This window comes from Rhamphochromis sp. 'chilingali' (assembly GCF_963969265.1).
Source record: "Rhamphochromis sp. 'chilingali' genome assembly, chromosome: 16".
NCBI lineage: Eukaryota > Metazoa > Chordata > Actinopteri > Cichliformes > Cichlidae > Rhamphochromis > Rhamphochromis sp. 'chilingali'.
In genome coordinates, this window is record NC_137943.1 from 34,031,070 (window position 1) to 34,052,298 (window position 21,229).

Here is a 21,229-nt window from a genome sequence, read left to right on the forward strand (position 1 = left end):
CAGCCTACTTTTTATTAGCACATTTTACTGCACAACAATGATTTTATTCTATGAAAACATCTCATGAGACTGTCTCCATACACAATATTACAAAAACTAATTATACGCCTGGGAAGAAAAACAACCTGTAGCTGAAATTTAAAACTGGCCTAATTTTAAGAGCAATGACACAATGAACATAAAGTTTAAGCTGCAGGTATTTATTTAAGCATTGAGTCTGTACTTTTATTGAATGGAACCTCAGATGCTCCGGTTTATTGCTGCACCGAAGTATTTGAGTACTCTCTGTCCTGTTTACCACGCTCTCCTTGTTTCTTTCTTTTTTCAGCATCGATGTGTGAAGTTCAGATTGCCATGATTTTCTCAGTAAAATGCTTTTTATTCTATTAACACTCAGACAAGTCCATCAGGGTTGAGTACTTTGACCACTTAGACATGTGGAAGACAACAGGTCTAATTTAATTTCCTGCTGGTGGAGAACCCTTACAACATGTGGCTTTTTATTTATTTTTAGTAAAACCAAACTTTTATTTGATTTGTTTTTTTTATGGCAGCTTCAAGAGGGCGATATAGCTGTCAAATGTGGTGCTGCGTCCCTGGAACTAGTTATTTTGAAGTAATGTATAAATAAAATACTAGAATTTTGTATATTTAGCACAGTTTTACCTCCAGGCCTGGCGGGTATCCACCTCAAAGCACCCAAACATTACAGTTCAGCAGAACTGGATTAGTCGAGTTCGTTAAAAACTCGCCTAGTTGGGTAAAATTAGCTATAGAGACCAAAACCATCTTTAGTAGCCTGTAAACATGTTTATTTCTGCTCTGAACTGGAGCTTTTTAACATGTGAGTTTATTGGGACTGAGTCACTTTGGAGCCAGCCTCAAGTGGCCACTATAGGAACTGCAGCTTCTGGTTGGCAGTTCTGTACTGGTTTTACTGGGGGTAGGTAAACCTCCAGGGCAGTGGTTCTTAACCTGGGTGCGATCGAACCCTAGGGGTTCGGTGAGTCGGTCTCAGGGGTTCGGCAGAGCCTCTGCCGTGACATGCTCGGCTCATTTTGTACACCAGTAAAAAACATATGTATGTCTTGAATTTGAAAAAAAATCGTATTTTATTTTTCACTGAAGAGGGGTTCATATGAAACTGGGGGGGTTCAGCACCTCCAACAAGGTTAAGAACCACTGCTCCAGGGTTAAACCGGTGTTGCTAAAATCTTTCTTTGCTTCTGACAGGATACTTAAAGTAATAATAGATTTACCATCAATGATAAACTATGTGCCGTCTGATCATGAAGTAAAGATATACAACGCAGCAGGGAGCAAGCCAGGTCTCTCACCACCGCAGGAAGGCCACACCCACCCACGTCACTTTCAAAATCACCAAAATCGCCTGTGGAACCAGAGATGGCTCCTTTATGTCCCGAGGGCAGCTTTTATTCAGAAAAAATGAAAACAGCTGAGGACACACAAGTAAACCAAGCTGAGGGAATGAGGCTGAGGCACAAAGGAGGACACAGAGATGAATGGTTAACCTTAATAAGTGCCCTGGTTTCCACAGCAGGCGGTGCTCAGAGACACTGTGGAGGCTGGCCTGGGTTCACGCCTGTAACCGCTCGCTCTCTGGGTGTTTCCGGCAGCTGACGACGAGACCGGCTCTTTACTTCGGAAGCTTTTGTGGATTTCTCCTCCGAAAAACAAACACAAAAGCTGTTTTAACTCAGACATGTCATGTTTTTAGAGGGTCACGTGACAGCTTCTTTTCATGGAGTCTCTCATCCAATTATGGTCGTTTCTGGCTTTGAGAAAACAAAAATGAACAAAAACTAATGTCAAGGCTGAGGGTTCAGAAAGGTGCTCACAAAGTCATCTAATAGCAAAATCTTACAGCTTCTCTTTCACGTACTCTGTCCTGATATATGTTCATTCTTGTGGTTTAATTAAAACAGTGTCAAATACTTGAGTGAATGAATTTATCTATAAATCCTGATGTGAACTGTTTCCTGGGGGAAACCCCTAAAACCTTTTGGCTTTGGTTCAAATCATTACAATCAGCTGATTCCTGTTAAGTGCCGGCTCTGCTTGGAAACCAGCATTTAGGGATAAGACTGCTCTATGACCAGAATAAAGCTCGTCCTGGACACTGGATCTCCAGGAGATAAATGTCAGTCAGTGCTCTGTCCTCTTTCAGAGACAAAAAGCTTTTCTTCTTTATTCTTTCTTGTTAGAAACTGTTCTCCTCCTTCTATTTGGACTTTAATATCTTTCCAATCAGAGGATTATTAGTTATGTGATGCCAGTCTCTTTATACTCTTTCTGTGCTTGTTCCATAATTGTAATTGAAAAATGTCTGCTAAAGTCCTGCTTTTCCTGCTAACTGAGCCAATGCGTCACATTTGTGTAAAACGTGCCTTCTTCCTTGTCTGGATTTTTCTTAACAATATTCTATGTTAAAAAATATTAAAGATCAATAAAATGTTTTTAAAAATTAAAAATTACACTGAAAACAAAATAGCTGTATGTAAATGTGTTGAGGATGGCCACAAACCTCACAGACTATGTTTGAATGTCTAACAGCGTCAGCCTGAAGCTGATACTGAAGTGTAAAACTGCAGCCCAGAATGACCTCTCCACCCTGTTTGTGCTGTTGGTGACTGTTGGAGCCTCCAGCAGGTCTGTGCTCCAGCTTTTTGTGTGTGTGACTCAGTGGTGTGCTGGTTAGTGCTGCCTGTTGGGACTTTCCTGTGTTCTCTCATCTCCAGAGTCCAAAGACACAAATGTTGGTTAATCAGTGATTGCAAATCGGCTCCAGGTATTTTTTATTATTAGTCCTTTATTTATCCAGGTAAAAAATCTCATTGAGATTAAAAATCTCATTTCCAAGAGAGACCTGGCATCATGGCAACAAAAGTCACATACCACATAGGTATATAACATTTAAAACAAATACAATATCCCATACCAACATGTGTAAAATATACAATAACAGATCAAATTAAGAGTACATTAAAAACAATCACACTGAGTAAAAGAGCTGTTCTCTCGTTCCTTTAAGACAGACTTAAACTCTCCCAAGGTAACCAATTCTGATCATTTCAGTTCCTTCTGCAGATTATTCCAGGAAGCAGGGGCAGCGTATTTAAAAGCCTTTTTCCCCAATTCTGTTCTGATTTTTGGGACAATCAATTGTATGATATTGTGCGAACGAAGGCTGTATTGGTTGTGGTTTTTACACATATAAACACATAAATAAGATGGAATCAGCCCAAGGAGAGATTTATAGATAAAGATCAACCAATGGGAGAGTCTGCGAATATGCAAAGATGGACATTTAGCAGCAGCATACAAAGAACAATGATGTACACGATTTCCATAGCCAGTAATAAAACGTAAAGCACAATGGTACACAGTATCCAACCTCTTTAGGTAGTGGGCAGGTGCATTCATAAAAAGCAGGTCACCATAATCCAATAAAGGTAAAAAGGTTGCACGAATCAAACGTTTTCTCACTTGGAGGGAGAAACAGGATTGGTTTCTAAAAAAGTAACCTAGTTTTAGTTCTAACTTCGACACAAGCCTTTGAATGTGAGTCCTAAATGACAAATTCTGATCTATAATGATCCCTAGATACTTGTAAGATGTGACCATTTCAATTTCAGTTCCTTGAATTGTTTTAATCTTAGGAGACGTAGCTAATGACTCTTTGGGTGTGAGTGTGTCCTGCCGGGTGAACAGAATCCACTTTTTGGGATTTCCTTACCTGGATGATTGAGCATGCATCCAGCAATACTTGGCTGTGGTGTCTCCAGCTGTTTCTGCCCACAACCAAGTGTGATGAAGGTTATAACCAACATGTCTGTCTCTCAATGCATCTCACAGACTGAGCTTGCTAGCGTTAGATGATAACTTAGCACTCCAAACAGCCAACATTATCTTAGCTTTTAGTCATACCAAGGTCTAGTCTGGTTCACAGGCTTTGGGCTTTGCTCAGTATCTTTACAGATGTCTTGTAGGGTCATAGGTGTTCATGCTTCCAAAGACAGTGATTTAAATGATAGAGACGTGAAGACTTCATCCACGTCCATGTTTGTGGTGAATAACCACAGATTTATTGTGTGGTGGGTACACAGTGAAAAGTCCCACACTATCGTCGTCCTGCTAGTGTCTGAAGGTTTGTAACATTTTGTGAAAATGGGGTCTGATGTGTAGCAGAGTGGGTGGAGGATAAAGGGCAGGTCTGTGTTGACAGTGTTGGTGGACAGCGATCAGCTGCAGACTGTGGACTCTCAGTAAACACTGGGAGTTAGTTATTAACACAGCAGAAACAGCGAAGCATCGTCTCTGTCCACGGCTTCCATTCTTCACATGTAAGTACCAAAACTCTCCTGAAAGCCCCTCGTTTCTCCGTGACTCTGTTTCATGTCCTGTGAACGTTTTAGGATGTTGTCTCTGTGGCCCTGTTGTTAGCTCACAAGGTCAAAGGTTGTAGAGGTTCACACGGTGATCGTGTCCTGCTGTGCCCCTCTGACTGGAGGCCTCTGTGTTCCCTGCTGATCAATCTTGTAGAAATATTCCACTGAGAGATTTTTTTTAACTCGCAGTGAGGACTCGGTTTTGTCTCGTCTGCAGCTCCTCCAGAACTCAACTTTTCAACCCCTTAAATCTGTAAGTCTCATTATGCTGGATGTTAATGCTAACTGGATAAACACAAGCAGTAAAGACATAACTGTCTGATTTCCTGCAGGAGTGATCGAGGTCATGTCCCGCCTCGCCCTCTGTCTGTGTGTCGTCGTTGCTCTGTGGTCGGCGTCAGTCATCAGTCTGTCAGGTAGGTGTGATCAAAGACGAACGGGATAAGTAAACATCAATACGTCTGTAAAACAAAGAAGAGACACGGAGGTTAGGTAGCCACAGATTTTCTGTTACACGGGTGTCTTGGAGTCTCACTGAATTACATAAACCTGACGGGAAATAATGTGAGAGCTTCACTGTCAGCAGGTCAGCCGTGGAATCTGTTTTAGCAACAAAGCATTCATCTGCCAAGAAAGTGGACCTATTGTGCTTTTACCTGTTCCTCAACTGGGCGCTCATATTAAACATGGACAAAGTTTCAGGTAATGAGGTCAGCGAGCACACCTACCTGATCCTGAGCCAATCAGAAGAAAGCTGGCTCCAGTGGACGGTGACCTTAAAGCAGCGGTCCCCAACCTTTTTTGCGCCACGGACCGGTTTATGCCCGACAATATTTTCACGGACCGGCCTTTAAAGTGTCGCGGATAAATACAACAAAATACAACTAGTACCGAAAAAAAGATTTATTCATAACACACGTGAAAAGACCGAGGAAAACCGAGTTAACGATAAAAATATTAACAAAATAACACTGAAAACCGATAAAAACCCTGAAAACCAGACATTTCACACCTGAGCCTCAACTCTCGTGGCCAGGTACCAAACGACTCACGGACCGGTAATATAATATAATATAATATAATATAATATAATATAATATAATATAATTCTCTCTCCTCTGGGAGATGCTTCAGTCACCTCAGACTGTCCAGATGCTCGCTGATGTCCTGGTCCAGATCTCTCCATTTGTCGTCTCATTAGGAACATTTTCCAGGCATGCATACAACACACGGGAATCACATGAATTGATGAGAGTAAATTCACAGAATCCCAAAGATTTAAGTCCAAATGACAACAAAGTGCTTTCCAAAAACGTGATGTTTGGGGAAAAAACAGTTAAAGAAGCTGTTGTCTTAGCATTGGTCTGCATCACTGTTTCACTCTTTCTGTGTGTTCAGTATTCTCGGACCCACGACGGGCTGACATGCTGCTTCGCTCTCGTCGGGCGAACTCCTTCCTGGAGGAGATGAAACCAGGAAACCTGGAGCGAGAATGTAATGAGGAGAAATGCAGCTTTGAAGAGGCCAGAGAGATTTTCAAGACCAGAGAAGCTACGGTAAGATGTCTCTTTAACACACTGTAGTTCAAAATAAGCAAAAATATCTGGCTTTTTGATTTATGGCTGATGAAAACATGACACAGTAGTGTCGACTTGACAAATACCCACAGGAGGTGTGTGTGTGTTGTTCTGCAGCGATGACCAGATGAGTGCGATTGGTGATGTTTGTTTCTGTGTCTTTACAGCTGGAGTTCTGGACAGTTTACTTAGGTAAGACAAGTTTGTTCAGCTTGACAGTGAAAACATACTAAATATCAGCTTTAAAAATAATACCATGTATAAATTATTAAATATTATTTTAATATTTCTGATGATTGGAATGTGAATGATGTGTAGACTGAGGAGAATTCAGGACAAGGTTCTTCACAGGCTGCATCGTTTATTTCTTGGGATGGGGTGTGATATGCTTGCCTGATTACCCAAAAGCACAAGATTACAGTACATTTACAACAATACGACATCAAATACGATTTAGCCTGCTTCTGTCTTCCTCCCAAAGCGTCACTAAGGCGAGGCTTTTGACATCCTCTTTCTTTGCAGATAGTCATGGGAAAAATACTCAAGTTATCTGACTGTATTTCAGATGGGAACCAGTGTGAGTCCAACAAGTGCAGTCATGGAGACTGTGTGGATATGCTCCAAGCCTACGATTGCCGCTGTCACTCTGGATATGAGGGCAAATACTGTGAATATCGTGAGTCAGTGTCTTTGGTTACCTAGGAGCATTTCTAACGTTATATTAAAAAAAGACTACAAAAGTGAAGCAAGGAGTGTTCAATATAATGAAACTGCATCAAGCAACAAACCACATCTTTAATTAAAGCTTGAGAATCAACGAAAAGAATACAAATTACCCACTGTGCACACAAACGAACCTAAGTAACAAAGCATTTACGAGGGTTATTTTTTTGCTAAAACTTGTTAGCGAGACTTTGTCTGGCAGCTGGACGTAGCTGCTGTTTGATTTCTTTTACAGGCGGAGTCACATCAATGTAACATTCACTAAAACTTAATGTGAAACCTGAAAAGTTCCCGTGTTCCTGTTTCCCATCTCCATCTAGCTGTAACAGCCACCAACTGCTCCGTGGATAATGGCGGCTGCGACCACGATTGTACGGAGAGCAGTGACGGCCTGTCGAGGACTTGCAGCTGTGTGAATGGATACAAACAGACTAATGACTCCAAGAAATGTGTTCCCAACAGTAAGAGCAGTTCTAGTCTGACTTCACTTGCTGGCTGTAAACAAAATGTTTATTAGCAAGCAAAAATTAAATTCTCTCATCACTTTATATAGACTTGTTATTCAATATATCTTTATGGATTATGATTTTCTGGATAATCCTTTCGATAATGAAGAGCTGACGAGTTGGACAGCACATGTCCTGACACGATTCGCACCTACTGGCTAAAGAAGCTAACTGCACTCCTTGAGTACCTGGAAGCATAAATGAACCACCACATGATTCTTAAGGATTAATCCCATCCAACTACCGACCAATAATATGTCTCATCACCACATGGATGCTCCTGCCAGGCATCATAGGAGCTAGCATGAACAGGCACATGGCAAGACACAGACCTACTAGTAGACAGAGCAGTTGCTCGAGACTATAAGATCAGATGGACCAACCTGTTGCCTGTTTTGGCTACATGACAGCCATGTACTCAATGTCTCACACATGGATGCTAGAACAGGAGCCTTCATCAACTTAATGAGGATGTGGTGACACTATTAGACACTTCAAGCCAGTTGCACAAGTCAAGTCATCAAGTGAAACTCACTGATGCTGTTTTACTTGCTGTGTTTCCATATGAACCACAGTTAGTAACTGATCTCAGAACAGTGAACGCAGACTAGTGGCAGTTTGCTTCGCACACTGCTCATCCACAACAGGCATGCACAAACCACAGACACAAGCTGCTGGCCTCTCAGCTTGAATGAGATGAAAAGAGAGAGATTATTTTATGTTTCTCTTAATATTTTTCCATTGTAGCTTTAATACAGTGTTTTTACAGGTCGATCATCCTGTGGACAGCTGTTAGCCACCACATCATACAGCCCACCACCGAAAGGCCTCCGTCCCTGGATGGTGGGGGGGCAGGTGGGCAAGAAAGGGGAGAGTCCATGGCAGGTACTACAAAAAAAACTCACCTACAATACACACTGGGTGTGTCATGCTGGCAACTTTAGCTTGTTAGATTTGTATCCTTACAGCAGCCTGCAGTCTGAAATCAAAGTGCTGTAATGGTGATATGGTTATTAAGATCTTAAGACTCCAACATCAGATGTTGGCAACGCCCTCTTTTTATGTTATATACATTTGAATTTGGTAAGAAATCTGCTAATTTGTTTAAATCTGTTCTGTTTTTTTTTTTCAAAGATTGAACTAATATGTGAAACAAAGCTGTTTCACAATGTCAAGATGTTATCTTGTCAGCAGAATCCAAGTTGGAGCATTAATACCTGATAGTGTGTTTATCTGTAGGTCCTGGTAATGGATTACAGGAGTCGATTTCACTGTGGGGGTGTCCTCATCGATGAGAGCTGGGTTCTGACAGCTGCTCACTGTCTTGACAACAGCTTAACGTTCAGTGTACGACTCGGTGAGTTTCCATTGCAGATGACAGACACTAATTATAATTAAATGAAAAATAATCATAAATGAATGACATTGAAGTGATTAGAAAGATCAACGCGGTAACGAACTGATTAACAAACTGATTATAGTGAAGTACAAATGATTGGAGAGACTGCCTGTAGTTTTTACCTGAAAGGCTTATAGGGTCTTGTTTGTTTGCCCACAGAGAGAAAACACTTCGGTTTACCTTAAATTTAGTTTGTATGACACAGAAATAAACTAGAAGCAATATATAAAGTTATAAAAATCACCACAGTGAAGGAGTTTTTTAATTGCCTGTGATATTGGGAGAACAATAAGGACGAGACTAAAAGTGATTCAAACAAACTGAATAAATTAAATGAATAAAGAGGAGCTGGTAAACCTTGCTGGGCCTTGATCTGTGGGGTATGACCAGGCACGACCTCAAGAAACTATCGGCCATTCTGTAAACCCATCACCCACAGAGATGGGCACTGGGCTTAGATACCTGGGAACCTGAGCTGGAGCAGCACAGCAGACTGGATCTCGTACCATCAGGTCTCTGGTTCTTAGCAAATAAACTCGATATACTGTAGTGGGTCACACCTCAGCCCATAGCCATGGGCTCTAAACCCATATATACTTGTGTATATATGTTGTTTTTTTTTTTTTTCTGTATATGTCTGAAATAAAGATACAATACAAAAAACCCAAATCCAGGTTTGGGACTGGACTCTTTCTATTTCTGGACTTACCCAAGGAAAGAGGTGCCAGATGGGTGAAGGATACTCATGTCCCTGGCCTTTGGGGTTTTTCCCAGAGTATAAGGGCGCAACTCTATGCAACTACAGGTCATGGAGGATATGGTTCTGAATGTGCTTTTATGCTCAGTACTTCAAAATACCTGGCCTTCTTGGGTCTATATGTGAAATTATTGAAGGGGATTCACTTGCGAGCTCTCGGGAGACTTTACCTCTCATGTGGGCAGTTGTAAAGAACCCTGGACCAGCTGATAAACTGCCCAGAGTTTTGTTTTTGATGAACAGACATAAATTAGCCCAGACAAACACCATGTTCATGCTCATGAGTGTAGTTATTAAAAAAGAAACACAGGCTAAAAGGTTTACAAACTGCTAGGCATGCATAACTGGTGGAGTCACGTCAGTCTATGTTTGATATTTGGGTGAAGAGAACAGCATCGCTGTCAACTGATCACCAGTATTAATTTGTATTAGATGGCAGGAAGATGCCATGGGACTGATCTGTAAACCTAAACAGGTAGTGAGAGTGAGACTCCATGGCAGAGGCAGCTGGTAGGTTGTCACTGCCCATTGTGGTGACAATCCTAAGGACTCCATACATGAACATTAATTCAACAGTGACAAATAAAGCTGGAATACTACTACTAATAATAATGGATTGCATTTATATAGCACTTTTCGAGACCCTCAACGTGCTTTACAGTTCTCACATTCACACACTGGTGGAGGCTACAGTTGTAGCCACAGCTGCCCTGGGGCAGACTGACAGAAGCGAGGCTGCCATATCGCACCACCGGCCCCTCTGGCCATCACCAGTAGGCGGTAGGTGAAGTGTCTTGCCCAAGGACACAACAACCAAGACAGAGCTGGGGATCGAACCTGCAACCTTCCAATTATAAGAAGGTCACCCATGGGGCGACCGTGGTTCAGGGGGTTGGGAATTAAGTACATTGAGAAAACTCAATGTACTTAAATTTTGCAGTTTTTATTTTTTATTCAACTGTATATACAATTATTTGAAGTAATTTGCTATTTTGCCATTAAGCACTAAAACTTTACAAAACCAAGGTTGCTGATAGGTTACATTGTAGTCCAGGGGTCTCGACATCCAGGCTCCGAGGGCCAGTGTCCTGCAGGTTTTAGATATCTCCCTGGGTCAACACCCCTGATTTAAATGATTAGTTCATTATCAGGCCTCTGGAGAACTTCAAGACATGTTGAGGAGGTAATTTAGCCATTTAAATCAGCTGTGTTGCATCACGGACACATCTGAAACCTGGAAGACACCGGCCTTCGAGGCCTGGAGTTCGAGATCCCTGTTGTAGTCAGAGTGAAAACACACATCAGCTTTCATTAACCATGAGTCCACGCCCTGTGTCTTTAGGTGACTATGAGCGTCTTAAACAAGAAGGCACTGAGGTCATCCTGGATGTTGTCCAAGGTTTCAAACACCCGAACTACAACACCAAGACCATGGACAATGATATTGCCCTGCTGCGCCTACAGACCCCCGCTCCCACGACTGAGTACATCGTCCCCATTTGCCTGCCAGGACGCGAGATGGCCGAGCGGGTGCTCCACCTGAACGGCACTAAGACTGTTGTCTCTGGCTGGGGCAAAGAGGACATGAACAGCACTAAGCACAGCTCAGTGCTCAACGTTATTGAAATCCCATTGGTCAGCCACAGCATCTGTACTCAGCAGATGTTCCCCCACACGATCTCCAACAACGTCCTCTGTGCCGGTATCCTTGGACAGAGGAAGGATGCCTGTGAGGGTGACAGTGGGGGCCCGATGGTCACTCTGTACCGGGACACCTGGTTCCTGGTTGGCCTGGTTTCCTGGGGTGAGGGCTGTGGACAGCTGGACAAACTGGGAATCTACACAAAAGTGTCCAACTACAATAATTGGATCAATAGTGTGCGTGAAGAATGGGACAGAGGCCATCGCCCGGAAGGACGCCCACGCTTCTGAACCAATTTATCCACAACAGCTGTTTCGGGCTCTGTTCTGTTGAACCCACATAAAAATGTAACACACTTTGTTAAATAAAATGATTTACCATGAAGACGCAGCTGTTTGCTTTTTTAAAACCAGTGATTTCCACTAGTTCCAGACAATTTAAATTCCCTCTGACCTGTAGTGCTACGTATCTGTTTAAAATAATGTGAAATACTCAATTAATCAATGGAAAAATGTCTTCCTATAACAAAACCAAATGGTGTTTGCCTTTAGATGCTCTAAGTGCCAAAAAATATATTTGTATCAGCTGACTCTTTCCAGAAATTACTGATGAATTACTCAAAAAGAAAATCTTTGATGAAAAATGTAGGACTTATTTTCTTTGTATCAAATTACATCCATCAAATAAAGGAAAACATGCAAACATTACAGCTCAGCTGCTCTCAGTGTTTCAAGCCTCTCACCACACAGGTCACAGCCATAGTTTGGTAAGATATCATCGTCTCCTTGAACAGACAGATTTGATCATAGGCTAGGGTGGAGTCCTGTATCCATGAAGTGTACCTGCTAATTAGTACAGAATATGTCTTTGATTGGCTACACCACAGAGACTCTCTGTTAGTTTGATTCTTGGGTATTGAATATAGCTCCTGGGACATGGAACGTTACACCTCTGGTGGGGAAGAAGTCAGAACTAGTTGGTTCGAATTGTTGGCACTACGTTGGACATGTTTCTGGTGAGCCTTGGATCTGTTCATAGTTTTTTTTATGGACAGAATATCTAGCTGTAGTAGTTATAAAAGGTTTTTATCTTTGGATGTTGTGGGATTTTCTTTGATGTGGTTCTGTGGCTTCATCGATTGGGGACCTTCAGCTTGTCCTGGAGCAGTTTGTGGCCGAGTGCGAAGGAATCAGGATTAGCATCTCCAAGTCCAAGACGACTGTTCTCAACCAGAAAAGGGTGGAGTGCCCGGGGAGGCATCGTGGTGGGGGGCAGCATCACGCCCCCCACCACGAAAAAAATAAAATAAAAAAATTGCTCGTACTCATGCTGCCCCAACATCATGCCAGTGCATATTGGGAATGGTACAGGCACCGATCGGTTTTCTATCGCCCATTTGCTGGGAGTAAGGGCGCCCTCCGTTTGCGAGGTGCGCCTGCTGCTTGCAGCACAGGGAGGAGAGGGCGGGGCGGCGGGGGATTCTCTGGCTGGCTGGAGCAGCATCTAATAACCAACTCACAAAATAAAACAAAATAAAAACAAACCAACAAACACAAAAACACCAGACATCATGATGCAGACTTATAATTTGCACCGATGTTTTTTCGAAATTCTACACGCGAAAAGTGAGCGCGAGAGCCCTCGGTGCGCCTGCTCGCTGCTGAAGTCAAAGTAAACTTTATTGTCATCTCCGCTACAGTCCAGTATATAGAGACGAGACGACGAGGCTCCAGTTACAGCAGTGCAAGTAAACAAACAATAAATATAAGAAGAGTAAGAAAATAAAAATACACTTTAGGACTCGGGGTAAAGGATCAATAACAATTTAACATTTATAATTTAGAGTTTGATGATTTAAAGTCTCACACAACCCGTCGAAAGGGGCGGGGGGCCCTGCTGCTTCCAAATAGAGCACATTTCATTCATAATGTTGTAAACCCAAGCCCATTATGTATTCATGATTTGAATCCTGGGTTGTGTGAAATCCCAGAAATAAGCCCTATAGACAAATCGAATCTGTGAACTAAGGTGTTGGTCTGTTAGGTTATGTTGTGGTGATTCTCGGGTTGGGGGATGTGTGTTCATACTGGAGTGCAAGATTAAAACCAAGATGGACAAGAAAGGTTCAAAGCCATCAGGTGCTCAGTTTATAAAAAAGAGAAAAGAAGAGGAGGAGAAACGAGCAAAAGATACAGGTAAGCAGATGTGTCACTGGATAATGGCAGGTCATCCTGAAACAATCAGAGTCAGAATACTTTATTAATCCCGAAGGAAATTATGTGGGTTACAGGTGCTTCAAGAAGAAATGGTAAAAAAATAGTAACAGTAACAGACTAAACTCCAAACAATACATTATGTTACAGATTTTAATATTAATTAGTCAGTGTCAGTTGTTGATTTGTCCTGTTCTCATTGTATGACGAGTTATGATGGCTGTTTGGTAGCTGTTTGCATACTATGCATACTCTCTCTCTTCATATGTGTGTACGTGTGTGTGTTTCTCTGGCGAAATTCAGCATGGTTCCGACAACAGTTTTATGTTATTGTACAATCCTTAGTACATTTCGTGTGTGTGTTTGGGGGAGGGCAAAGGGAGTGTTCGCCCAGGGCGCCAAACAGGCTAGGACCGCCACTGGGGACGAGTTACTACCCAAGGTGTAGGAGTTCAAGTATTTTAGGATCTTGCTCACGAGTGAGACGTGCGATTGACAGTTAGGCTGGCGGGACATTCACAGTCATGCGGCTGCTGTACCAATCTGTTGTGGTAAAGAGAGAGCCGAATGAGAAAGCCAATTTGTTATTTCACTGGTATATCACGCCATCGGCCCTCTGCTCAACACCAGTAGGGGAAGTGTCTTGCCCAAGGACACAACGACCGAGACTGTTGGAGCCAGGGCTCGAACCGGCAACCTTCCGATTACAAGACGAACTGCCAACTCTTGAGCCACGATCACTAGACTAACAACTGTGAGCCTTACTCGTGTCTTTGGAGTATTTTTAATCAAATATTGTGGTTTGCAGTGTTTTTTACTTCAGCTTCAGAAACAAACACATCTCAGGACAGGAATAAAACATAAAGTTAAACCTCGGCCAACATATTGTAGACAATGACCACAGAGCTCATTTTTGAGTGATCAACATTTAACTTTATTTTTATTTTCTCACAAACGATTGTTTACAGCAGCCTGGTCTTAAAGAGGCAGGGCAGGATTATTTCTTTAAGCACCTGTTATGGTAACACCCTTTAGCTAACACAGACATCTGTTTGCTTTTGTAATTATAGACTCATTACAATAAAAACTGAGGTCACAGGTGGTTTAAATAATATCTGTGCAAATAAAATCATTGCTTTTAGATTCAAATGGCAGCATCAAAAGGAGGGCACACCTGAGATCAACAGTAAGACTCTGCAGACACCAAAGATTTTCACAAGGTTTTTTGTTTTGTTTATTAAAAGATAATTATTAACCAGAAGCAGCATTAAAACTCACAGAACACATTTAACATATAAAACTGCTGAATTTCACAGACTTACATGTTTTACGTTCAGACTTAATAAGCTGCCAAAATGTTAAAAATTCAGACCGTTTCCCACATAAGTACTTGAATATGTTTGTTTCTTTTCTACTATTTTAACCTGAGTATTTAATATGTTGTATATTTACAGAGCTTTAAGACATCTGATGGAGCATTAAAAAAACTGACAATTAATAATTCAGTGGCTCTTTAAGGCAAGACATTTTTGTTTGTGTTCTTTTGTTTTTATGCCCAGTTTCAAGATTTTGTGCTTTTAGAGATTAATAATTAATCTTCTTTCTTTCTTTTTGTTTTTTTGTTTAATTAAATATAAAAGACCAGGAACATGTTGCTTTCCTGTTCATGTCCAGGAAAATGTTTTTCCCGTGTATCATTCAGAGGCTGATTCATAGAATATTAATATAAACTGTTACTTGATCTCGACATTATTATCAGTTTTATAAGGTGATTTAAACTAAAAAGCTTTCAAATCTCTAACTTGTAACAACCTTTGACTTTACTATGACAACATAAAAAGTTTAAAGATTTCTGTTCTGGAAAATTTCAGCTTTTCACTTATTTAAATGAACAATTCCACGTTGGCATATGTTAACCTAAGTTCAAATTAAATATCAGGTGAAGTTAAATTGGAGCCTCCTGGGAAATAATTCTTTTACAAATAATAAATGTAAAGGTTTTGTGTGAATTTAACAAGTTTTAACAGGAGAGGCTTAAGTACCTGGAAAGCTCCATATTATCACATCTTAACTGAAACTCTCAGTGTAACATCATCCATGCTCTACAGTGAAACTGACCTAGGATCAGTGAGATAGCCTCCTAAGGTTACATCCTGTCAGAATAAAATCCAGGTGAGTTCTCATTTAATCAGGTTCACAAGAGAGACGCTGATGAAGATCGAAATCTCACGTCACGGTTTATTATCATCCCTGAGCTTCTTTGTGGATTTTTTTAATGTTTCAGATCAAATTAAAGAGGAGCCTGACTCGTCACGTGTTCACGGGGCTGCATTATTTTCTGTGTAAGTGATTCCACCTAGAGGTAAAAGGTGGGACTGCAGCCACGTGTGCTCAGACTTGGACAAGAAAAGAAAACTGAGTGTTTAGACAGAAAATAATCATTCTTTTTGATTTTCTTATGATTAGTGAACCACTGAGAGGACAAGCATAAAAATAATCAGTTTTTATACTATTTTTTTTGCCAATTATGGTTTAAAGTATTTTATTTTAATTTAAATAGAAGTATTGGCTGCAAAGTAATCAATAGTGAAACCAACGGTGAGCAGCAACCTGATAGATCATAACTGATAATTGGATAATAAATATACTTCTTAGTTCATATTTTGAACTTTTAGATATAAACCACATTTTCGCTCTTTTTGATGTCTTCACCTTTTATTTTCCACAAACTTGGTACAAATGTTGTCCTGTCTGTTTTTTCTTTAAGTGCTTTGTAACAAAGTAAAGGTTTATAAAAGAAATAATGTTATTGTGATTACGTACAGTAAATGAGCCTCGTTTTCTGTAGATGAACATCATGTAGTGTGTATATTCAGTACATTTAGGAGGTAACAGTTCCACCTTCACTTCAGCTTAGTTCAAATTTTATAGTTAATTTGTCTTCTTATGTTATTTGACTTGATTTTAAAACTTTCTATACTTTTTCTCATCATCTCCACTTGTTCAGTTTTTGTAATAAAAACTTTCCTTAAATATTGTTTTTATCAGGTCACATTTTAGATACTTGGATATCTTCAGTATCCTAACATTAAAATAAGTTCAATACATATTTGTTGGGACTTCTTTTTAAAAACAGGCCGTAATCTAGAGGTTAATTCATTCATCTAAGCCTTAATTAAAGTGACGGCGTGTAAAATCCTGCAGAAGAGGAGGACGGAGGTGAAGAAGCTTCAGCACTGCTTCTGTTTTCAGCTGCGGACTCTGAGTTTTGTAAGAAGGATCAGGACTTTCCTCGTCTCCGCTTCAGCTCCTCTTCGTATCTCTGCAGCTGAGACATGAAGCCGGGGTTCGGGTCGATCACGTGACGAGCCGTCTTGACTTTCTGGGAAAAGGGAAATGAACAGTGACGAGCTCTGGTTGCTTCTAAGGATCTGTGGTTGCTCTGCATGATTTGTATTTCTGTACTTTACAATTTATTTTAATATTTTCTAAATATTTTTGTATTTCATAAAATTTTTCCTGTTTTCTCTTATTTGTTTTATGGACATATTTTTTTTTTGATTACCTGTCATGACGTTTGCAAAACTTCAGTCCTTCATTTCTGTCAAATCATAAAACTCATTTAATGTTTGAAGTTATCGGAGAAACTGCGGGAAAATATTTTAGTGAACAGTATAACATCTGATTTAAACTCTAAATATAAATTAATAATAAAAAGAAATGATGATTAATAAATAGATAATGCATAAATTCAGCTTCTTCTCAACACAACAAGATGTGGAAGATTTTTTAAAGTATTTATGCTGTTTTTCAACAATTTTTTCCAAAAAATTTTAATTTTACGTTACAAAAAGCAAAAAAGACATTAAACAAAGATGTGTTTCTGTTGTTGGGGTTAAACAGATAGTTAATGTTATGAATATAGGTCAGTAAATAAAATTTAATTAAATAACATTTTTCTTTTTCATTTGAGCCAAATCTGCAGCACAAAACAGGATCAGGGGTGTCAGCCTTCAGAGAAGGGCTGAATTGTTGTATTTGTCCCTTCTGAGCATGAATATAGCAACGCTCAGTGTGCAGCTCATCTTTCAGTGTTGTGTTCAAGGGCACTTTGGATAATAAAAGCTTCAGCGTCAGAAAACAAACCTCTCAGCTGCAGGTTGAGCTCAGTCCTCCACATTTTTGACCTTCATGCAGCAGGATTGGGCTGATTTAGACGGCTCAAAGCACAGTGAGACTTATAAATAGGATGATTGGCATTTTAAAATCTGCAAAATAATACTTATTAAATGATAAACAAAAACTGTATGTGTGAAAAACTCTGAAGCAACCAAAAGTTCAGCACTTTTTCTGTGACTTGTGTTCACTCTATTACTCTTTCAGTCCTCAGACCTTCATTTGAAGACTTGATCATTATTTATCAGCACGTTCTCCCAAAGCGTAATGCTAGGTGACAAATCGTCAACATATTACGTTTTCAAGGCACCCAACACATTCCTAAATGACGAGATTGGAAAAATGAGGAAATATGACAACCGTTTGGACTCAATCTACACATCTTTGTTCATTTTCTTCAAACCTCTTGGGAAAACACTATTTAACGTCATTAAAGTGCTGGTTAAAGTTAGGAATAAAGTTATGGTTAGACTTAGGGAGAAGGTTAGGTATAGGGCTGGAATACATGGCTGGAAGGTCTATTACCGCGGGAGCGTCATTCCACTGGATTTCATCCATAACCTGGTGCGGACCATAAGAACGCGGAAGGTCACTTTTCGCGTTCTCACGGTCCGCTGCGGGACGTGACAAAACGTCGAGATGTTACGTCTCGGGAGTGAGAACAGTATTTATGGAACCTAACAGCTCCTCTAAGAGTGAACAAACTCAGCAGTTTGTTTAATCAATGTGCAGTTTATTTTCCAATAAACAAAGTGTCACATTTATAATCTGCCTCACAGTCAGCAGGAGGAGCTCGGGGTCTGTGGAGGGTGGACAAAGTTCATCACTAACACCAGATGCCAAAGTTGTAACCTGTACAAAAAGTAAAGTAGAGCAGGGTGGGATAGATCCTCACCTGTAAGGCGTCTGTCAGGGACAGTTTGCGGTGCTTCATCAGGTAGGCGATGCAGATCGTGGCCGAGCGGCTGCGTCCGTTCTTACAGTAGACGACGCTGCGTCCGCCGCGGTTCGCCTCCTTCTGGATGGCGTCGGCACAGCAGTCAAAGTGGCTGTACAGGTCCTCGTTGGGGTCGTCGTAGACGGGTATCTGCAGCTTGGTGATGCTGCTGGAGGGAAACGGCTGCTGCTTGGACACGTTGATGCAGAGCGTCACCGCCTCCTGCTGGATGAGCTCGTCGCTGCAGGCTGAGCGGGCGTTACTGATGAACAGAGCGTTGGTGACTTTACACAGCTGCAACATCCTGGCCAGGCTGTGGAAGAACTGACCCTCGTGGGCTTCCTTACACTGTCAGTGAGGCTCACAGGTAACTAGTGCCTGGAGAGAGAGCGGTGTCGGGTTCAGCAGTCTATTTAACACTGAGAAAATGATTAGTTAGTCTCTGACTCTGTCGCAGAGTTCAAGGCTACACCCGTCCATCCACTCTGACTTCCTCCTAAAAGTAAAACTAAAAGGAACGACATTCATTCTTTACTTTTAGTTATTATTTAAATGAATATCTTTTCTGCTTGCTGAAGTAGAAGTGTGAAGGTAGAGCCTCGCGTAACTTCTGATGTGCGTTTGTCAGCTTCTTTTTTTAACTGTACAGTGTTTCACTTGCTGCATACTGAGCTGAATCTTTTACAGATATTACAGATTTGTTTTTTGTTAAAGAAAAAAATAACCTTCTCTTTACATACCAGGTCTTGAATAATCTGGTCGTCTCATATCGTAAAACTCTATCATGTTACTCCATCAGTCGTTAACTTTTGTCTTCTCTCTCCTACAGTTTCTTTTTTCTCATTTTTCTTCATGTGTTTCTCACAGAGGATTGTTTGATTACCTCTAACATTGTATTGTACAGCTTCTGCTGTTACCATATAAAGCGCTTTGTAGTGGTAGTGGTATAAATAATAACACGTTTAATGTATTGATGAAAAATATATTTGCAAGATTAATCAGGACCTTATTCACTGGATCACATATGAGATTCTTTTGCTTTTCCTTGTTTCACATTTCTGTAAATAAAAGCTGGATAAAGTACACGTCAGGATATCAGCTCACACTACAGGATTTTTAATCACTTAAAATAAATGTAATCATTTAACCTATTGATGATTCACAAAGAAAATAAATCTTAGTTGAAGCATTTTACTTGGCATATGTCATCTCAATAATATAATAAAGGTACAGACATTAAATATTCTCTGTGGCCCCAGTGACAGAGATTTAAGATGTTCAGTTAACCTACAGAAACAGCAGGCAGTGAACGCCTCACACTCGCTGAACACAAGGACGCCGTGACTCACGTGCGGCTGATCTTCAGGCTCCTTCACGCTCAGTTTGTGCTTTAAAGACGCGCCATGTTCGCTTCGTGCTGACAGGAGAGCTCAGACTGCTCCGGTCTGTTCAGGCCTCCTCATGATGACCCGGAGCTGTTCTGACCCGCAACCGACACCGCACACAGAACAGCGCACACACCACAATGCTGCTATATTTACCGCTGCTGACAGCCGCTCTGCTCTGGGTCTTAAAGCTGCTCAGATCCATGACTAAAATAGATGAATATTTGATTTTCATTTGATTTTATTATTATTGTTTTTATATGTTTTTGGAACTGGGTTTGTTTGCATAAAGATTGAAATGATAATTTTAATTACAGATAAATTACATATAAAAAATAAGCATCTGTATTGTATAAATATTGCACCTGTTAATGCCATAAATAATTCTGTAATTTTTTTTGTTTGGATTTGTACTTTTAAATTTATATTAACTTCTATCAGGCTTCATGCACCAGTACTTACTTTACTTAAAAAAAAACTTAAAATGAATGAAACAATGACTTCACCTCATCATATTTTTATTTATTTATCATCTTAATATACTACAATGCCAACAAAATAAAATAAAATAAGTAATATTCAGTCAATTTCATCTGCTTACTTTGCTTTATTTTCTCCTTATTGTTTGTTTTTGATCCTCTTTTCAGAAAATGATCCCAAAAACAAATTATGTGCATGAAAAGAGTCGATGCGAGCAGGTAAAGTCATTGTTTCATTGTTCTTAATTTTTTATTATTTTTTTTATTTTTATTTTTTATTTATTTTTTTGGGGGGGGGATTTATTTATTTATTAAAGAAATTAATGATTAAACTGTTATTGTTGTATATGTATTACTGACACTTTAAGAAGAGAGCAGGCAGAGTGGAGTGGGTGGATGATTTGTGACTGAAGGAGAAGGTTTACACGATGGTAGTAAGAGCTGCTGTGATGGCTGCTCGGGTGACATGACACGTGACACATACATGATAAGCTGTAAATCTTATAAATGTCGCAGTGATGATTTTTAGTAAGTCTTTAAAAGACAAGTGACATGACACCGTGACAACGACATCAAACAAATAAACACGCTGTCAGATTATGGTATAAGACCATATTATACAGTGAAAATGGAAATGATGGCGGAGGGTAACACCACCTGGGTCTGGGTGCAGTTTCCCCCCCTCCAGGGGCAAGGGTACCTAGACCCGGTTTGTAGAGTACGCTTGGGGAGTGTGATCGTGTGTACAGCGTCTCTTTATGTCTGTCTCCACGTTGGTTGAGTGTGGAGTGAGTGCATATGAGAGCATGAGGGTGGGAATGGATGTTTGTGTCTGTGTGTGCCTGTATGTCTGTGTCTATATGTCAGGTTGGGTATCAGACGCCACCTCTCTGGGGACATCTCAGGCCCTCCAAGGTTTGGAGGTCTATCTCCCCCCACCACCACTTCCCCTGCCAGTGGCGGACTCCCTCAGGTGTCGGTGCGTTGGTGGTTCTTTGTGTCCGGGGATGGGCGTCCAGGTACACG

At 40.6% G+C, this 21,229-nt stretch overlaps 2 protein-coding genes across 5 annotated transcripts; one reads left to right on the plus strand and one right to left on the minus strand.

Annotated features, from left to right (window-relative positions):
* The first annotated feature begins 2,969 nt into the window (after positions 1-2,969).
* Positions 2,970-11,471, plus strand: proca (protein C (inactivator of coagulation factors Va and VIIIa), a). Its single transcript, XM_080907435.1, has 10 exons — positions 2,970-4,364; positions 4,599-4,662; positions 4,742-4,825; positions 5,808-5,965; positions 6,154-6,178; positions 6,552-6,662; positions 7,030-7,170; positions 7,985-8,100; positions 8,455-8,572; positions 10,714-11,471. The coding sequence occupies exons 3-10, from the start codon at positions 4,756-4,758 to the stop codon at positions 11,301-11,303; spliced, it is 1,329 nt and encodes a 442-aa protein (XP_080763561.1). The 5' UTR covers positions 2,970-4,364; positions 4,599-4,662; positions 4,742-4,755; the 3' UTR covers positions 11,304-11,471.
* A 2,681-nt stretch (positions 11,472-14,152) lies between these two features.
* Positions 14,153-21,084, minus strand: dusp28 (dual specificity phosphatase 28). Of its 4 annotated transcripts, none has more exons than XM_080907441.1 (3): positions 19,689-21,083; positions 18,298-18,717; positions 14,153-16,604 (listed from the first exon to the last, which is right to left on the minus strand). In XM_080907441.1, exons 2-3 carry the CDS (start codon positions 18,640-18,642, stop codon positions 16,584-16,586), a joined length of 366 nt encoding a protein of 121 aa, XP_080763567.1. In that variant the 5' UTR covers positions 18,643-18,717; positions 19,689-21,083; the 3' UTR covers positions 14,153-16,583. The 4 variants fall into 4 exon arrangements, with proteins under 4 accessions (XP_080763567.1, XP_080763565.1, XP_080763564.1 ...); XM_080907439.1 differs by having other exon boundaries at positions 14,153-16,608; positions 19,631-20,039; XM_080907438.1 differs by having other exon boundaries at positions 14,153-16,608; positions 19,689-20,017.
* Between the last annotated feature and the right edge of the window lie 145 nt (positions 21,085-21,229).